The 20,410-nt window shown below is 46.5% G+C and overlaps 1 protein-coding gene across 2 annotated transcripts; it reads left to right on the plus strand.

The window, feature by feature from the left end:
* Positions 1–32: 32 nt before the first annotated feature.
* On the plus strand, positions 33–15,870 carry KARS1 (lysyl-tRNA synthetase 1). Of its 2 annotated transcripts, XM_058674076.1 has the most exons (15): positions 67–186; positions 2,636–2,815; positions 4,342–4,501; positions 5,481–5,646; positions 8,137–8,230; positions 8,589–8,775; positions 8,875–9,000; positions 9,903–10,022; positions 11,962–12,124; positions 12,219–12,392; positions 12,547–12,632; positions 12,919–13,004; positions 13,834–13,960; positions 14,905–15,048; positions 15,597–15,870. In XM_058674076.1, the coding sequence occupies exons 2-15, from the start codon at positions 2,670–2,672 to the stop codon at positions 15,693–15,695; spliced, it is 1,878 nt and encodes a 625-aa protein (XP_058530059.1). In that variant the 5' UTR covers positions 67–186; positions 2,636–2,669; the 3' UTR covers positions 15,696–15,870. The 2 variants fall into 2 exon arrangements, with proteins under 2 accessions (XP_058530060.1, XP_058530059.1); XM_058674077.1 differs by lacking the exon at positions 2,636–2,815 and having other exon boundaries at positions 33–186.
* Positions 15,871–20,410: the final 4,540 nt, after the last annotated feature.

Genomic DNA, 20,410 nt, shown 5'->3' on the forward strand with positions numbered 1-20,410 from the left:
CAGGCCCCGCCTCGGCACGCCGGCCCCCTCTCACACCCGGAAGAGGCGGGGCTTCACGCCCTGACCTGGAAATCGTCAGGCAGCCTCCCTCCTGTTCGTCACTTTTGGGTCAGGCCCTCGGGGAAAGATGGCCGCTGTGCAAGCGGCGGAGGTGAACGTGGATGGCGAGCCTAAACTGAGCAAAAAGTAAGTGTGGCTGTGGATCGTGAAAGCTCTGGTGGTCCAGGAGTGTAGGCTGAGAAGCGTCCGGAGGGTCTGGTCCAGGAGGCTGTGCCGGGAGCCGAACTGCGGGCTGTGGTGGGGACGCACATGTTGGGGGACGCAGCGGCTGCTTCCGGAGAAACTACATTCCCCTTGATGCCCTGGGGCCGGAGGCTGGAGATCGGGGGTTGGCCTTGGAGACGGGATGGGGTCAGGGCTGGGGGTCCCCCCTGCTACTGTGCTGCTGGAGCGAGAGACGGCCAGGAGCTGCTAGCCTGGGGGAACCGCGAGGTGACAGGGAAGAAAGTTGAATTTCGTACCCGCGTTCGTTTCCTCCCGCCTTCCCCAAAGCGCGTTCTTTTAACACTGAGCCACTCCCTCTCGAGCAAGTTGGAGAAAAATGTTCAGTAGCCTCACGTGTGTGTGTGAGTGGCCCTCAACGTGTCCTCGGCCACCTCGCCCAGGGCGTTCTGAGCCGTGCGTGTTCAGAAAGGGGTTCATGCTAGAACGATGGAGTGCGTCTGTCCCTCTGGGTTCTTTTGGAAGGACGTATGTTGACTGAAGTGAATTATCAGATGCGTGGGTGTTAACCATCCCGGTTTTCCCAGTGTGTCCACAATGTTTTAGAAATCAGGATTAGCCGCAGTGTCTCCCAAGTCCCGCGCACCCTGGGGTCCTCGTGTGAGTCACAAAACAGGGACAGTAATTTGAGTGTTTTCTTCGAGGTCAGAAGAAGGCATCATAGTACCTTGGCAGTGGTGCAGGACAGAACTTACCAGCTTTGGGGTTGTAATCTTGCTGAATGCTGAGGAACTGCTGTGAGCAGTCCTTGGATAGGAATTCACTGCAGGTTCCTTTGGTGTCCCTGTGTTTATGTTTCACGTATTTTAGGGGGAAAAAAATCCAGTTTTGTGGTCTAATCATAGTCTGCTTTTTGATACATCAGAGTGATCGGATAGATCTCCAGAAGGTTTGGAACTGGGGAAGACTGACTGGACTTGGGCTGTTTCATCAGTAACTGAATATTGTTGTTTATTCATTCATTCACTCAAAAGGCAGTTACAGAGAGAGGGAAATCCCATGCATTGGCTCATTCTGGGAAGTTACCATGATGGCCCAGGCCAAACCAGGAGCCCAGAATTCCATCCAGGTGTCTTATGCGGTTGGCAGGGGCCCAAGGCTTGGGTGGGCTTCCACTGCCTGCCCTGGCACATTGGCAGGAAGCTTGGGTGCAAGTGGAGCAGCCAGTATTTGAGGCAGGGCGCAGGAGGCAGCTTGACCTCCTGTACCTCAACCCTGGCTCTAGTAAGGGAATTTTATGACTGTGTGTCACAGGTGCCTTGAAAGCATTGTTTCCATTTTAGAGTAAAGTCTTAAAGTACTTTGCAAAAACTACTCTGTTACTTTTTTAACTTTGCTGAGATTACACACCCTGTCACTTTTTTGGGCAGGTTTTGTGTGCTAGACCTGTATAATCTTTCTGTGCAATCTCACCTTGTATAAGCAGTGTTAATGTCTGTTTTTCGATTAATAACCCGAGTTTCTGGCTAATTAAGTACATGGCTAATGTGTGCATACCTAAAGCAAAGTCCAGCACTGATCCAGAGTACTGGAGCTTCGATCTCAAGTCGCCTGTAACCGTATATATAGCTGGGTGTCCCCGGGCTGGATGTGTCCACCAGCCTGGGCTACAGCACCTGGTCTGCAAGAATCTGTTGTTGATGTTCCTCTAGTGGCCGGAGACTGAAATATTTTTATGGTTCACATTTCCTTTTTTTTTAAATTGTTATTAAAACTCCTTTGATCTGAAATCTCTAGTGAGCACAATTTTATACTGGGTGTTGTCCCCAATTAAAAAAAAAAGCAGATTAGCTGTTTCTCTAACTGACACTTTCCCAAATGAAAGGCCACCTGCCCCCCCCCCCCATAAACACAGTGAAAAGCATGGTCTTGGTAATTTTTGCTGTCTTCTGGTGTCAACAGTGTCTAAACATAAGTAGCCTGAGGGTCTTGCTGAAAGTCTCCATGCCTCCTCATCTGCAGAACTCCAGTCCTGTCTTTGATTCAGAAGTGTTTTGGTGTAGGCTGCTTTTAGCCTCAACTAGAGTTTGCATTTTCCTCATTTTATTTCTCCCATTGCCACCTGTGGGGCTTCAGGAACATTCTAGATGTGGTCATTTGTACTTGTAAGATTATTGACTGTCTTGCTGTTGACATGTGGCCTCAGATGTGCATCTTTTTTCCATAGCCTGGAGTGAGAGTCTTGTCAGTTACAGTCGCAGCACAGTGCCAGTTGCAGGGTTGCTGGGAGTTAAATGGGGGCCACTGGAGGCTAGTACAAACAAGGTCTCCCTCACCCACCCTCAAGGGTGCTGGTTGGATACACTTATTCTGCCTGTCCCATCTGACACCACATCTCTGTGTTTTCTGCTAGGTGGTGGTAATCATTAGTTCCAGGGTGTTCTGCCATGTTGGTGCACGCTGCCCTAAGGCTTATTAGGGGGTCCCTGCGCCACACCTCCGGGGCAGAGTGGGGTCAGAGGGAACTGCGGCTGTGTCAACTTGCTCCTTTCACAGCACATCACAAGGACAAGCCACTTTCTGATAAAAGAAGGTTGGTGCCTGTTACCTTCTTTATTGCTCTAGGAGCAAAATTCTTTCTTGACTTGCTTTGGTGTCTGTTAAGCCCACAGCTAAGTCTTTGGGCTTGTTGCTCAGGAAACAGCTCCACTCCTGCAAGTTCTTTCTCATTTTCTTTTGAATAAAATCGGATTTTCTCCGTAAAATTTTCACATGACTTACGTATCTTATTTTGGGGCAGTACTTAGAGTAGAATCCTTGTTTAAACAAAGAATTTCTAATGCCAGTTAGTTTCCTTTTTCAGTCTTGCTGAGGTTTTGTTAACTGTTGGAATTAATTTGATTTCTAGCCTTAGTGCTATCCTGAAATCTTCAGGATTGATTGGAAATACTGACACCTTAATTGAATGGAAAATGAGTTTGTCTGAATCCTAAATAGCTTTAAGGGCCCACTTGAACTGAATTTGTGAAATTAAGTTGCCTACTTTGAAGCCATCAGAACCAGCTCTTCTTTAAAAATGATCCACTCAAAAGGCAAAGCACTGTGACAATGTGGTACCTCCCTTATGATCGGAATAAAAGAAGAGCTCGGAGAGAAAAGGATACCCTGTTATAGAGCTCACAGATCATTCCTTCAACCACAGAACTAGAATATTCTGTAATAGTGAACCATGGCAGAAGATCTCAAGATTGCATACACCTTTCAGTTTCAAATTGCACTTAGAATAACTAAAAAAGGTGTATGCAATATGCTTTCCCTTTTGAGTTCAGATGACTAGAATCCAGAATTTGGATCATGATAAATTTAATCAGAAATGTTTCCAAAACTGTAGGGTTTCTGTCCTTGTAATAGAGAATGAAGTGGTACGGTATTGAGGGACACTCAGAACAGTGTACATTTGAGTGCCAACTATTGCCAAGGTCAGGGTCAACCCTTGTTAGCCTTATCTCAGTCCACACAACAGTAGCTGGTGAGTGCATCTATTACTTATTCCCGTTTTACAGGTAGGAAGAGAGAAGTCACTTCCCCAAGTAATTGTTAGGTGTGTCAGAATTAGTCCCAGGCACTCTGACTGCAAAGGTAGAATATTGACGCTGTGCCGTGCTGCTTCATGGGAGCTGCTCTTGCCGAAGTCAGGCTCTTACACACTCAGTGAGGCCTTGTTGGCGAGAGTGTTGTTTTGATTGTATCCCAGCGCTCTAAGAGCCACCTCATTCCTCTGAGATGCAGAGGGAGAGTGAGATGTGGCAGCCCCACCTAGGGATATTATCTCACCACGTTAGGTCTGGTACTATAAGGACTTTGTCCTCTACAACAACTCAGAATTAATCCCTGTTCCCAAGGCACTCCTGGCCAAGGAAAGCCTATCTTGCTGATTTTCCAGAAACCCTAGAAGCTGCTGTGTAGGACTTTGTCCTGGTGCATTTTCACATTAGTTGGTACCTAATACTTGAGACTCGAAAGCAGAGTGAAAATGGGCCGTCTTTCCCTCTGTCTGGTGGTTTTGATAAGTGACCCTTCAGGTAGCGGTGACAATGGTTGCTGTCATCTTCCCAACAGTGAGCTGAAGAGACGCCTCAAAGCTGAGAAGAAGCTGGCAGAGAAAGAGGCCAAGCAGAAAGAGCTCAGTGAGAAACAACAGAACCAGGCAGCCACTGCTGTCTCCAACCATGCCACGGACAACGGTGTGGGTACTGAGGAAGAGAGCCTGGACCCGAACGTGAGTCACATGGGCCACGATGTGGCTGGACGTGAGCAGAGCTGTGGATGAGGCTGTGGCAGAAGATAAACAGGAGCTGGGTGCTGGGTCATTGCCTTGGTCAGAGTGGGCTGCCGCTGGGCCCTGACTGAACTCTGAGCAGGTGCATGGGAGAATCCAGTGCTCCTAAGTGACTGGTTCATCTGATTCAGAGTTGTCCCAGAGGTGGCCTTGGGTTTACTTCGGTTGATAAAGGTCTATAAGCCAGGTCCACCTCTCTTTCTCTCCTTTGTTTCATATTCCCCCCACCCCCGGTTTTGTAAAACCAGTTACATTTAGTCACCAACACCTAAGGCTATGTTGACTGACCCCTGCTGTAGAATACTTGCTTTTATGTGTTCCGTGGGTCTGCATTGCTGCAAAATTGACATGTGGCCTAGGATAAGAGAATAGTTATGCAAATAAATAATTCCCTTTATAAATATGTATAAATCTTATATATATATTTGTTGTTGCTGTTGTTGTTGAGAAGGCAGATTTCCAGAGAAAAGGAGAGAAAGATCTTTCATCTGCTGGTTCACTCCCCAAATGGCCACATTGGCCAGAGCTGAGCCAGTACAAACCCAGGAGCCAGGAGCTTCTTCTGGGTTTCCGGTGTAGGTGCAAGGCCCCAAGGCTTTGGGCCATTCTTTGCTTTTCCCAGTCTGTAAGCAGGGAGCTGATGGGAAGCGGAACAGCCAGGAGACAAACAAGCGCCTATATGGGATTCTAGCACTTGCAGTGGGGGGATTAGCCAATTGAACCATCGTTCAAAGTGGCCACCATGCATATTTTAAGCAAAAATCTCCATATTGGACCCTGTGATTTCAGCAGTGTTGAGTGCTTGGTTAAAGGAAAATTGGACATAGTGGGGCCACTCTGAGGCAGAAGACAACGCTCTGCTAGGTAAGCTCTGGCTCTGACCAGATTCACCTTTCATGGCTTCCGTTTCCTCACACAGCAATACTACAAGATCCGCAGTCAAGCAGTTCAGCAGCTGAAGGTCAACGGGGAAGACCCCTATCCACACAAGTTCCACGTGGACATCTCACTCACTCACTTCATTCAAGAATACAGTCACCTACAGCCAGGAGACCACTTGACTGACATCACATTGAAGGTGGCAGGTAGGAAGTCCCTGCCAGGTCATGGCGCTCTCTCAGCAGGCAGGCCTCTTGGGTAGCCAGGGGAAAGTTATGTGTTCATGGAAGGCGGTAGAGCAGGCCTGAGGGCTGGCACCACACTCGGGGGAGGGCACTGAAGAGGGGTACTTGGAGTGAGCCTGCTGCCAGGGCCTGTGTTCTACAGCAAAAACCATGGCTTTAGGCTCCCAAGGATTCCAGTCTTGGGTTTAAGAAAGTTTTGCACCAAGACTATGCTAGCATATAATTGTTTTGGAATAAGAGTATTTTGGTGGAATCTTCTTTTCCTTATTTTAAAAAGTTACATCTTCTCCACCCTCACCCCAGTAACACTAAACCTGTTAGTGATTGAAAATGTAAACAGTTAAAGAGAGAAAGTTGTTTATCATAATCCTATGACCTCTGCCAACATCTGAATGCCCAAAGGTTCCTTCTTTTTAAAATACATATTGATGTATTGATGTTAGTCAATGTTATTTGAAAGGCAGAGTATGCAGCAGAAGAAGAGAGAGAGCTTTGATACTCTGGTTCACTCTCAATGCTAGCAGTGACCTGGGCTGGGCCAGGCCAAAGCCAGGAACCTGCAACTCCATCCAGGTGCGCTCCAGCCACCCAGGCCATCTTCCACGGTTTTCCCAGGAGCGTTAGCAGGGAGTTGGATTAGAAGTGGAACATATGATGCTCGTGTCCCTGCTGCATAGTTCATTCTCAAGTGCCCATAGCCGCCATGCCTGGGCCTGACCAAAGCTGGGAGCCCGGAACTCAGTGCAGATCTTCCAAGTGTGTGATAATAGCAATTCAGATACTTCAGCCATTACCTGCTGCCTCTCGGGATGTGCATTAGAAGAAAAATGGCTTCATTTTATCAGTAGGGATGCCATTTTTTCTTTTTTTAAAAAATAACAACTTTGATGCTGTTGAACTCAGTGCTTTTAAAAAGTTGCTTGCTTTTATAGAAAATTACTTTCTTGAATGTTAAGCTTGATTTTGATAATTTTATCTTTTGTTATGTTTGTGGTGTGTTCAGAAATGTTGTAACCTGCTTTTGGAAATTTCCTGACTCTCCCTTCCCACTTATTGGACCTTCTCTTTGCTTTATCTCTGTTTTCTTGTGCTGTTCAGTTTTTCAGAGCCTAGTCATAGTAGGGAACATAGAAGGATATCTGGAGAGTTCTCATGGGCCATACTGTTGCATCCATTTGTACCTTTTCATTGCAATGCTGCCTGGAACAGTCACTTCCCACCCAGTGCCAGCTGCTGTCCTCTGCCAGATGCTCCGTCCCTCCCACTGGTCTCTGCCTGCATCGGGTTCCTAAGGCTCTTGTGGGTCCCTTGTCACATTTGGGAGTTCTTGGGACTGAGTTTCCACAGAATTGTGTTGTAAATGTTGTCCATGTAAATTTTACATTTTTATCCAGTTGTATTTTCTGGGATTTGGTTTTGGTTTTTATTTTTAAGATTCATTTATTTGGGCCTGGCATGGTAGCCTAGCAGCTAAAGTCCTTCCTTACATGTGCCACGATACCATATGGGCGCTGGTTCTAATCCTGGCAGCCCCACTTCCCATCCAGCTCGCTAGCGGTGGCCTTGGGACCCAGCACCCACGTGGGAAACCCCAGGAGGCGCCTGGCTCCTGGCTTCAGATTGGCACAGCTCTGGCCATTGTGGCCACTTGGGGAGTGAATCATCTGATGGAGGACCTTCCTCTCTGTCCCTCTTCTACTGCTTTTCTGGGTGGTTTTAGCAGGGAGTTGGATCAGAAGTGGAGTAGCTGGCACGCAAACCAGCACCCATGCAGGTTGCCAGCATTGCAGGAGGCAGCTTCCTACACCACAGTGCCAGCCATGCTTGGTGTTTCTATGTGAGATCCACAAGTAGTGCTACTACTAGTGATGGGTCTGCAGAAATTCTGTAGGTATCTTTTTTTTTTTTTTTTTAAAGATTTATTCATTTTATTACAGCCAGATATACACAGAGGAGGAGAGACAGAGAGGAAGATCTTCCGTCCGATGATTCACTCCCCAAGTGAGCCGCAACAGGCCGCTGCGCGATGATCCGAAGCCGGGAACCAGGAACCTCTTCCGGGTCTCCCACGCGGGTGCAGGGTCCCAATGCATTGGGCCGTCCTCAACTGCTTTCCCAGGCCACAAGCAGGGAGCTGGATGGGAAGTGGAGCTGCCGGGATTAGAACCGGCGCCCATATGGGATCCCGGGGCTTTCAAGGCGAGGACTTTAGCCGCTAGGCCACGCCGCCGGGCCCTCTGTAGGTATCTTTAAAACCAGATCCTCACATACACCGTGAGCTGGTTTGAGCTGTTATCAGTGCCATGAAGACAAAGGCAAGACTTAGATCCCTGGCTACAGAAAGATTCGGTTTTGTGTTCTTCATTAAAAAAAAAAAAAAAAAAACACCCTGAGAGGGAGCTTCTGGGGCACTGATTGTCATTGTCAGTATTTTTGCTGTTGTTTTTATAGGTAGGATCCATGCCAAAAGAGCATCTGGAGGAAAGCTCATCTTCTATGACCTTCGAGGAGAGGGGGTCAAGTTGCAAGTCATGGCCAATTCCAGGTTTGTAGAAATCCCTGGTTATAGGCCGTACGTACTGAGCTGGGGAGAGAGGCTGCCGGGGTCTGTTTTCCCACTGGTGTTTGCACGTTAGGTTAAGAAGGAGAGGAACATGGTTGGGTCTGACTGAGAAGATGATGAAAAGGGCATCTGCCCGCCTGAAAGTAATGACTGTTCTTAACTTGCATGACGATAGAGAAAAAAAGAATTAAAAGGTGATTCTTCTGACAGTTGCCCCGGAATGGGAGATTCTTCTCTGGTTCACATTAATTAGATAGTAACAGTTGATTGAGGGTTCCAAAGAAAACCAGTGGTGATTATTAATGGGAACTGTTTTACATTACATTTTGTATCCTTTCAGGAATTATAAATCAGAAGAAGAATTTATCCATATCAATAACAAACTGCGTCGAGGAGACATAATTGGGGTACAGGGGAATCCGGGAAAGACCAAGAAGGGCGAGCTGAGCATCATCCCCTACGAGATCACACTGCTGTCTCCTTGCTTGCATATGTTACCTCATCTTCACTTTGGCCTCAAAGACAAGGTAAGCTCCTAGCTCTGGCACCAGGATGCATCCCATTTGTTTTCATCATACTGTTGAATTGGACATGTCAGTGATTTCTGTCTTCCGCTTTCGGTTTAGGAAACCAGGTACCGCCAAAGGTACTTGGACCTGATCCTGAATGACTTTGTGAGGCAGAAGTTCATCATCCGCTCGAAGATCATCACATATATAAGGAGCTTCTTGGATGAGCTGGGATTCCTAGAGGTGACACACAGTTGCTTCCTAGGCATGGCCTTGCTGCTTCTCCCTTCCTACCCATTCGCTTTTCAGAGCCACATCCTGCTTCAATATGCCTCACACTTCCTGAGAATGTCCTCTTTCTTGCCATGTCTACATTCTGCCTTTTTTCTTATTTTTGTAACATTAAAAAAAATATTTTTAGGAGCCAGGGTCATGGCATAGTGGGGAAAACCACTACCTGTGACATTGGTATTCCATATGGGTGCCAGTTGGTGTTTCATTGCTCCACTTCTGATCCAGCTCCCTGCTAATGGCCTGGGAAAAGTAGCAGGAGACAGCCCACATGTTTGGGCCCAGGCCACCCATTTGGGAGACCTGGCTGTTGTCTCCATCCGAGGAGTGAAATGGCTAATAGAAAATCTTGTTCCTTCCCTCTCAATATCGCTAACGTTGAAATAAATAAATTTTAAATACATATCAATCTTTATAGGTATTTATTTGAATCAAAATCATATACTAAAGAAATAAGTAAAAAAAGCAGAACTAAAATTACCCTTTTACTTCTCCCATCTAATTTCCCTTCTGAAACTTTGATATATATCCTTCCTTGCAATTTACTATGCATATAAGCAAGCATATTTTGCACACTGAGTAAACATCTATACATGTTTAAGTTATACTCAAAAAAAATTGAATTCATTTAGAGTCATCCCACTGTCAGCTTGTAAAAATGCATGGTAGTGTGTTAGTGGTGTTTGGGGTTAACAGGAGCTATCATTTTAGTCAGGCACTTGCACATCATTATCGAACTCAGCAACTTTTATTTTTAGGATGTAACATGATCAGACAGTGCTACCTGTAAAGCCTGTGTTGTCCCAAAGTCTTTGCTTGTCTGAGGACTAAGCATTTCTCCCTGTCTTCTTCAGATTGAAACTCCCATGATGAACATCATTCCAGGGGGAGCTGTGGCCAAGCCTTTCATCACTTACCACAATGAGCTGGACATGAACTTATATATGAGAATTGCTCCAGAACTCTACCACAAGGTAATCAGTAATAAGACATCCTGTTCTAGTAGAAAAGCAGAAGACTGGAAAACCATTGGCTAGAAAGGCATAATCAGAAATAAGAACAGTGAGACTAAAATAACTAAGAGTATTCTGAATCTTCAGGCTGGTGACTATAACACAGAATTTCTCTGCAAGATCAGTAGAGTGATACAGGGCAGTGTGCAAGGGAGTTAGCTTTCTTAGGTATAGAGGTACCTGTAACTCTGCTAGAACTTCAGGTGATATCCGTCTTTAGTCTTTTGTAGAGAAAGAATTTAAATCTCTCTGCAAATTCAAAATAAGATAATTCATATCAAATCATTGTGAAGATTTATTTTCAAATCACCAAATAGAAGACTTACTCAAGAGTCTTAGTTTCAGGCCTGGCACAATGACTCAGTTGGCTAATCCTCCACCTCCAAGCAACCAGATCTTATATGGGCACTGGTTCATGTCCTGGCTGCTCCACTTTCCATCCAGCTCTCTGTTTATGACCTGGGAAAGCAGGGGAAGATGGCTCAAAGCCTTGAGACCCTGCACTTGCATGGAAGACCTCAAGAGGGTTCCCAGTTCCTGGCTTCAAATCAGCTCAACTCCAGCCATTGTGGCTATTTGGGGAGTGAACCAGCAGATGGAAAATCTTTCTGTCTCTCCTTTTCTCTGTAAATCTGCCTTTCCAATAAATAAATAAATAATTTAAAGAATATTAGTTGCAGGAATAGACTTAATTATAAATAGTTTAATCAAGTTTCTCCAATGATATAAGGAAGTTCTCAATCTCTAGGAGAATCAAAGTGTTGGACCATTTTTTTTTTTCTTTTTTAAGATTTATTTATTTTTATTGCAAAGTCAGATGCCAGGAGTCAGGAACTTCTTTCTGGGTCTTCCACATGGGTGCAGGGTCTCAAGGCTTTGGGCCATCCTCGACTGCTTTCCCAGGCCACAAGCAGGGAGCTGGATGGGAAGCGGGGCTGCTGGGATTAGAACCAGCGCACATATGGGATCCCAGGTGTGCAAGACGAGGACTTCAACCACCACGCTAGGCCATGCCACTGGGCCCTGGACCATTTTCCATTGCTATAACAAAATGCCTATGGTTAGGATCTGTAAAAGAAAAGGGTTTTATTTAGCTCGCCGTGTAGGATACTGAAGTCTAGATCAGGTGGTCCCATTTGTTTAGTCTCTGGTGAATCCCCCTTGGTTGCATCACATTGTAGCAGATACCATGGTGAGAGCATGTGAGAGAGAGACCTGGCAAGAGTGGAAGCCAGAGAGGAAAGAGCCAGTCTTGTCCTTCTATAACAGCCCTTGACAGAACTCACTGGTCCCCCATTTAATCCCCTCTGGAGACAGCACCCTCAGTGATGAAATCACCTTCTCTGGTAGGTGATTAAAGGTCCTTCCACTTGCCAATGTTGCCACACCGATGAGCAGGCATTCCATACGTCATATCCAAACCATGATAAATAGTGTATCAGGCTTAGAGACCACATAAATGAATTAATTCTGAGTCACATCACTGGAATATTTGCATGGAGACTCCAGCATCTTTTCCATCTTTAGACAGCACAGCCCATAACCCTGGCTCTACAGACAGGGCACTGCCTGTAAAAGCTGCATAATGCCAACCCTCTTTGCCAGAGCATTTCCTGTGCAGGATTTCAACCTTCTTTCACTAGCTTCCATGCTGAAGTCTCACAGCTCTGAGACTCAAGGTGGGAAACACCCAAGACGGGGAGAGTGTCCAGCATTCCTGGACAGCCAGGCAAGGACATATTTCCACTAGAAAGGTCTAAAGGTTGTTCAGCATTTCACCATGGGCTGAGCGCATGCCTGAACTCTGAAAACTAAGGGCATCTGTAGACAGAAACTTCCCAGGGCTGCTAAAGTAAGACTGGCTGCCATAACCATAGCCATCACCATGTGTTGTTGCTAGATGCTGGTCGTTGGTGGCATTGACCGGGTATATGAAATTGGACGCCAGTTCCGAAATGAAGGAATTGATTTGACTCACAATCCTGAGTTCACCACCTGTGAGTTCTACATGGCCTACGCAGACTATCATGATCTCATGGAAATCACAGAAAAGCTGATTTCAGGTGACTTCTTTCATCTTGTTCACTTGTCTTGTGTGCTGCTTTCAGAGGAATTTCTTGTGGTCTGTCTGCATAAAATGCCTGGCTTTTCTTCTAGGCATGGTGAAGCATGTTACAGGTGGTTACAAGGTCACCTATCACCCTGAAGGCCCAGAAGGCCAAGCCTATGAGATTGACTTCACCCCACCCTTCCGGAGAATCAGCATGGTAGAGGAGCTTGAAAAAGCCCTGGGCATGAAGCTGCCAGAAACTCACCTCTTTGAAACTGAAGGTAAAGTGACACACCCCTCCATCATTTGAGCCTTCTTTCTGTTTTCTGAATTTGATTGGGTCATAACTAGAGTTGACAGGAAGTATTCTCTATATACATTTTTACTAGGCCTCATTTTATGTTTCCTGTCCTAACTTGTACTTTTGTGTCTTAGAAACTCGCAGAATTCTTGATGATATCTGTGTGGCAAAAGGTGTTGAGTGCCCCCCACCTCGAACCACAGCCAGGCTTCTTGATAAGGTGAGCAGCTCCGCCCTTAGCATGCATGTCCTCATAAAGTGCCTACCAGCCCCCGAGTCCAACTGGGAAGACTGGGTTTCTACAGCTGCATAGGAAAACCCTAAAGAGAGGAATAAAACAACTATCATAGTAAACTGAAACAACCATTTCATGTTTATTATCTCGGTTAACACTTTCCAGCTGTTGAAAAGCAGTGGTATAGCCTTCTGGGTAGGTGCCCAAGTCATCTGGGTAGGTTGGCAAGATCAGAAGTGATAATCTGCCTCTGCTGTGCTTTCTCATTAAGCTTGTAGGCGAGTTCCTGGAAGTGACCTGCATCAATCCCACGTTTATCTGTGATCACCCGCAGATCATGAGCCCTTTGGCTAAATGGTAAGATAAAGCATGGTGTCTCCTTTCCCAATTGGTTTATAGCAACACCAAAATTTAGTGGTTTAAGACCACTTCTGTTCAACAGTTTGTGGATTGGTGGGCCGCCCTTTCTGCTCTATATGCTGTTGGCTGTAGAGCAAGGTGGCTCTTGTTGTAGGAAGATAATTGATTGGATATTACAAAACAAAAAGAGCTACTTCCAGGCAAGGGTGTGGAAACAATTGATGGATCTATAGATAGGCTTATAGGAATTTCAAGTCAACTCCTTGTTGTTGATACATAAATTCCTCAAGCCCTCCTCCCTTATCCTATGTGACCCTCAGTTTGTAAAAGCCTGATGCTACGAATTAACTTTGACTATTGAGCACCAGTCAGTAGTCCATGAGTGTGATTATTGGTTCCATGTACCAAGTCCATCACTGCTGGACAGCGAATATCTTGTCACCTGGGAAGTCTGCCAGGTCACTTAGATTCCCTTGTCCTGCAGGCCTCTTTGCACGATGTCACTGGCAGCATAGCCCAGGATTCCTTTCCATGGCAGCGGATTCCTTAGCATGACAACCCAGAGAAAGCCTCTGAGTGATGCATCTTGCAGCCAGCTCAGAGGCTGAGTGGGAAGAGTGCAGAGGTGTGGCTTGGTGTGTGAGCAGTCCACCAACTGCTAGTTGGGAAGATCTATTTCAATCTCCATCCCTTGTCTCTGGCTCCTTGCCATGTGTCAATACACATAGGCTTCATGTTGGAATCAGTAAAACTTTTTAAGTCCTCTCAACTTCAGGAATCTTTACATCAGATGTTGGATAGTCAGCTTCCTCTTTGGTTTCCTCAGGCATCGTTCTAAGGAGGGTCTGACGGAGCGCTTCGAGCTGTTTGTCATGAAGAAGGAAGTGTGCAATGCCTACACAGAACTGAATGACCCAGTGCGGCAGCGACAGCTGTTTGAAGAACAGGCCAAGGTAGGTGGGAGTGTCAAGCCAAGGCATGTGATTCATCAGTGCACCTACCTACTCACCAGGAAATGCCAGCCTTAGCTCTTTTTCTGTTAACTGGATTCTCGGTGAGCTCATCAGGAGTAAAAGATGAAGCAGTGGACATCTGAGGAAGACGTGGCCTGCTTCTTTGTTGGTTTTGTTGTGTTTTTAAAAATTTGTTTATTTGAAAGAGTTACGGAGAGAGAAAGAGAAAAGAGACAGATCTTACATCTACTGAATCACTTCCCAAATGGCCACAAGGACAGAGCTGAGCTGATCTGAAGCCAGGAGCTTTTGCTGGGTCTCCCACGTGGGGCCAACCTCCACTGCTTTCCCTGGCCATAAGCAGAGAGCTGGATGGGAAGTGGAGCAGCCAGAACATGAAATAGTGCCCACATGGGATGCAGGCACCACAGAACGAAAGATTAGCCTGCTGTGCCGCTGCTCCAACCCCGTGGATGGTTTTGACTGGACAGTGCAAGAGGAACTTAGTCAAAGCTGCTTGTATGGGGAGCAGGGCACTTGCCTTGAGAGTTCATTTGCCTTAATACATTATTTTTCTTTCATGGTTCATTTATTGAGGGTGAGAGCAGATAAAAATAAATGAAGTAGACAAAACCCAAATGGCTGCCTACAGGACCCCTGCCATGCTGAGTCCTTTGAGGAAATAGAAGGATCATCACAGTGGTGAGAATATGTCTCACTGGGTCCCAGAGCCCCATGCCAGGAAGGTGTTTTACCTCAGCACAGTTGGCCTGTTCTGAGATAGATTTTTATCAGTTCCAGCTTTCTATATCTTTTAAACGTCTTGTCTCAGCAAGGCTGAAGTGTCGGGAACCCTGTGCTGATGATGTGTCTTTGAACATGTGATGTGTTCACTTGGACAAAGGTGTCCTGGAGGAATGCTTTGGTTCTCCTTCCTCTCGTAGGCCAAGGCTGCTGGTGACGATGAGGCAATGTTCATAGATGAGAACTTCTGCACCGCCCTGGAATATGGGCTGCCCCCCACAGCTGGCTGGGGCATGGGCATCGACCGCCTCACCATGTTTCTTACCGACTCCAATAACATCAAGGTGCGTAGCAGCCCTCCATGCTGCTCTGAGGTTCCATTGTGTTGCGGGTGGGGCTTAGGAGCCTGGGAAGTAAAGAAAGGGCTTTGGGTTGGCAGAGGAATGGGCAAAGGAGTTAGACACTGCTACACAGGGCAGGGGTTGGTGTCTGGCCTTCTGGGATTTGGGGTATTTCTGCCTGAGGCAGAGGGAATGCTAATGATGGCATTTCTTAAGGATCTAGAAGGTGCTAAGCTTTCCACATGCATTATCTTATTTCACTTAAGTCAGCCCCATGAGATGTGGAAACGCACAGTGCCTCGTTCTTACGGATGAGGACATCGATTTCATTGGAACTTGGACACGATGCCGCAGACATTGATGTGCACCCTTCTTTTCCTTCCTCTACCTGGGAGGGAACTGGGTCAAAGGGAAAGGACACACTGTCTTTACAACCGCTAGATACAGACCTCTGGATTTGAGTGGTATCAATAAAGGCCAAAACAGTGAGTGAATAACTATAAAGATGTATTCTGAATACTTAGCACCCAGTGCATTCTTACCTCCTGTAGGAAGTGCTTCTGTTTCCTGCCATGAAACCTGAAGACAAGAAGGAGACTGTGGCAGCCACTGATACCCCGGAAAGCACAACAGTTGGCACGTCTGTCTAGAAAACAGTAAATTGCAAGTTGAACAACTCAGGCATCTTCACATTTCCACAAGCAGTAAGGGAATTCTTGTGCGTTGTCATCCACTGTACCGTGGTTCAGCTGGCACCAGAAGAGAGAAGAGAAATGCAAAGTTTTTACTCCTTGTTACAAATAAACCAATTGTCTCTCCTCTTTACCTCTGGAAGATCAGCCTCTTTTGCCTGGTTGCTGGCCTGAGTGATATTTAGGGTTCTGTCAGTTTCATATCTACTCTGTGCAAGCATTGTTTAGGGGATTTGGGGACACAACAAAAACTAAGTCACTGCTTTCATGGGATGTACATTCTTTGGAGTTAAAGTGGAGAGGTCAAGAAAAGAAAGAAGTCTGTACTTGGTCTGTTGGTGGTACCTACTAAGACAAACAACAAGGTTGGTGGAGCAAGTCCCATTGTGAATACCATGCAGGAAGACCGCTGCCAGATGGCACTGAGTAGCAGTCTGAAGACACTGCACGCGGGACCATGTGGGAAAGGGTGATCCAGAGTATAGGACCACATTGTTGGAGAACATTAGGAACAGTACTGGGACACACACAGGAGTGATTTTTCAGGGAGAAGGAAGCCATTGGAGGGTTTTTCAAAAATGCTGTTGTTTAGGAAATGGTTAGTAAATGGAGGACAGGAGTAAGGCTGGAGACCAACTGGTCTGGGGAAATGGTGGCAGTGGAGGTGGTCAGACACTACAATCCCTCAAAGTTCTGGGCTTGTACAAGTGGAAAAGTAGAGGTAGAGAAAAAAAAGAAGCAAATACTTGAGCAGAGAAACTGAGCTGGAAATAATAGAATGCTGACTAGTAAGTCAGGTTTCTGATTAATTGCAGCTCAGTCCATCAGGGATAAAGTGCTCCTTTTATAATGGAGCCCCTACTCAGTGAGTCATGACAAAGAACTTGGCCTCTGCACTTGAGCAAAGCCTCTGCAAGCATCCCACTCTGCATTCAGGTAGTGTTTCTGAAGAAGCACTTCCCTATGGCACTCCTCAGCGAGGTGGTGTTGACTAAGGAGATCATCTCCCTAAAGCGGAGGGGAGAAGGTCCAGTGGACTTCAGGCAAGAGTGTCAGTGGAAACCACTGGGAAAGCCAAGGATTGGTGGGATCACAAATGGCAAGATCTGTTTGGTTAGAAAACCAGAGAGAGAAGGCAGCTCTGTGGCCCTAAGTAGGATGTGGATTGAGGAGCTGGGACAGCGTATCAAGAAAGAAGACTGATGAAAACTAGAAGGAGCAGGAAGTGATAAATGCATTGTCGCCTTGAAATGTTGCAAGGTTACACTTTGCTAGCTGCTGTAGTGGAATGGACAGGAACCCACATGTTCCCAAGCTTGCAGGGGACAAAAGTGCTAGGAAGCCCTTGAGTTACTTACCCAAGGGGATGACATCATCCTTGCTGACGTTTTTGTGGTTTTTTGTTTGTTTTGTTTTGTTTTTTAATTTTTGTTGGAAAGTCACATATACAGAAAGGAAGATCCATCCACTGATTCACTCCCCTAGTGGAAGTTACGGCCAGAGCTGAGCCAATCCGAAGCCAGCAGTCAAGAGGCTCTGCTGGGTCTACCACATGGGTGCAGGGTCCCAAGGCTTTGGATCATCCTTGACTAGCAGGGAGCTGGATGGGAAACAGGGGTACTAGGATTAGAACCAGTGCCCATACTGGATTCCAGCAAGTTCAAAGCAAGGACTTTAGCCACTAGGCTACTGTGCTGGGTGCCACCCTTGCTGTTTGAGAAGAGTAATCTGACTGCTGTGAGAGGAAGTAGAATTACATAAGGAAACATCCAAGTTCATAAGGTACCATAACAACTCCACATGGGGTCAAAAGTAGCTTGGACTAGCTTATTGCCATAAAATCGGATGGATTCGGGCTTGGCGGCGTGGCCTAGTGGCTAAGGACCTCGCCTTGATCCCATATGGCCGCTGGTTCTAATCCTGGCAGCTCCACTTCCTCTCTGTCTCTCCTCTCTCAGTATATCTGACTTTGTAGTAAAAATAAAATAAATCTTTAAAAAAAAAAAAAATCAGATGGATTCAAGAACTGGCAAGTAAGAGCTACAGAACTTGCTAATGAATTGCTGTGTGAGGGTTAGGGCAGAGAAGTGATGTGGAGGGTAACTCATGGTGATATCAATCCCCAGGGTAAGGAACCTGGTCTGCCTGCCCTCATCCCCACCTCACCAGGATCAGTGTTTCTTTAAACACAGAGTCAGTTGCAAATCAAGGATGTTGGAGAAGGGGCAGGTATTCCAGCAGAGCACGTTAAACCCCTGCTTGGGGATACCTGCAACTCTGAGTGCTAAGGCTGGATTCCTTCCTCCACCTCCAACTCCATGCTAATCTGCACTCTGTGGGTGGATGATGACTCAGACATGGTCCCTCCGTCCATGTGGGAAAATGGATGGAGTTCCTGGCTCCAGGCTAACCCCTCGCCAGCTATGGCAGGCATTTAGGGAGTGAGCCAGCATTTTAAAAAAATCTCTTCTTGGGCCCGGTGCAATAGCGTAGTGGTTAAAGTGCTCGCCTTGCATGCGCTGAGATCCCATATGGACACTGGTTTGTATCCTGACTGCCCCACTTCCCATCCTGGGAAAGCAGTCGAGGACAGCCCAAAGCCTTGGCACCTTGCACCCGCATGGGAGACCCAGAAGAAGCTCTGGATCAGCTCAGCTCCAGCCATTGCAGACACCTGGGGAGTGAACCAGCAGAAGGAAGATCTTTCTCCGTGTCTCCCTTAAATCTGTTTTAGATTTACTCTCCCAGTAAATCTGACTTTCCAATTAAAAATAAATAAAAAATTTAAAAACCTGTTCTGCCCTTCAGAGAGACTGTAGAAAGCGACATGAGAATATCAAGAAGAAAAATGAGTTATGTTGTCAGCAACTGAAGTGTGCAGTTATTAACGGGTGAAGTTTCTTCAACGAGCCCAGAATCTGAAGGGGTTAGGTCAGTGGAGCCCACCACAGGAGCTACGTGTGGTTAGTGAGCATTTGAAATGTAGCTTGATATGAATTGAGATGTCTTAAGAAAATTATGTGCAGGGTCCAGCGGCGTGGCCTAGCGGCTAAAGTCCTCGCCTTGAACGCCCTGGGATCCCATATGGGCGCCGGTTCTAAACCCGGCAGCTCCACTTCCCATCCAGCTCCCTGCTTGTGGCCTGGGAAAGCAGTTGAGGACGGGCCAAAGCTTTGGGACCCTGCACCCATGTGGGAGACCCGGAAGAGGTTCCAGGTTCCTGGCTTCGGATTGGCACATCACCAGCCATTGCACTCACTTGGGGAGTGAATCATCGGATGGAAGATCTTCCTCTCTGTCTCTCCCCTTCTCTGTATATCTGACTTTGTAACAAAATAAATAAATCTTTGAAAAAAAAAAAGAAATTATGTGGAAAAAACAATATAAAAGGTCTCAAAAAATTTTTTTAATATTTACATTTATTGGAAAGGCACATTTACAGAGGAGAGGCAAAGATCTTGCATCCACCGGTTCACTCCCCAAGTGGCCACAAGGGCTGGAGCTGAGCCAGCCCGAAGCCAGAAGCTTCTTCTGGGTCTCCCACATGGATGCAGTGTCCCAAGGCTCTGGGTCATCCTTCACTGCTTTGTAAGAACATGTACCGGGAAGACCTGGCGCAATAGCATTGTGGTTAAAGTCCTTGCCTTGCACGGGCCAGGATCCCATATAAGCACCAGTTCTAATCCCAGCAGTCCTGCTTCCCATCCAGCTCCCTGCTTGTGGCCTGGGAAAGCAGTCCAGGACAGGACGGCCCAAAGACTTGGGCGCTGCACCCGTGTGGGAGACCCGGAAGAGCTCCTGGCTCCTGGCTTTGGATTGGCTCAGCTCCAGCCATTGCGTCTGCCTGGGGAGTGAACCATTGGACAGAAGATCTTCCTCTCTGTATATCTGACTTTCCAATAAAAATAAATAAATCTTTAAAAAGAAAAAAAGGACACATGCAGGGAGCTGGAGGGGAAGTGGAGCAGCTGGACATGAATCACTGCCCATATGGACTGCCAGCACTTGCAGATAGTGGATTAGCCTGTAGTACCATTCTAGTGGCCCCTCAGAATTTTTTAAAATTTTGTTTGCACATCTAAATGAATATTTCAGGTATACAAATAAATGAATAACGTTATTTTCGCCCATTCTCTCTTTTTAATGTGCCATCAAAGATTTTTAAATCACAAAATAATGTATTACGTTTCGATCACACAACACTTTCAGGGAGGGGCTGGCCTTTGGCACAGTGGATTGAGCCCATGTCTGCAATGCTGGCATGCCTTATTGGAGCTGGTTGGAGTCCCAGCTGCTCCACTTGCATCCAGCTCCCTACTAGTGCACCTGAGAAAGCAGCAGAAAATGACCCAACTCCTGGCCCCTGGCTTCTGCCTGGCTTAGTCCTGCCACTGCTGCCATTCAGAGAGACCTAGTGGGTAGAAGCTCTCTTACTCCACCTTTGAATAAATACATCTTTAACAAAAAAGTTCAGAGTAGTGTTCCCAAATACATCATCTCATTTGAAGTCATCTTTAACCCGTTCAACAGCTCCCGCCAGCCAATTAGGAACATCCCACAACAAAACTAACCGGGAACAGCCAGTACTGGGATACCTCCGGAAGACTACAAGAGCCAGTGTGCACTTCGCGTGCCCGGAAGGGGTAGCCGAGACGTCATTTCCTGAATGCTCG

The sequence above is a fragment of the Ochotona princeps genome, chromosome 16, assembly GCF_030435755.1.
Source record: "Ochotona princeps isolate mOchPri1 chromosome 16, mOchPri1.hap1, whole genome shotgun sequence".
In the NCBI taxonomy this organism is placed as follows: domain Eukaryota; kingdom Metazoa; phylum Chordata; class Mammalia; order Lagomorpha; family Ochotonidae; genus Ochotona; species Ochotona princeps.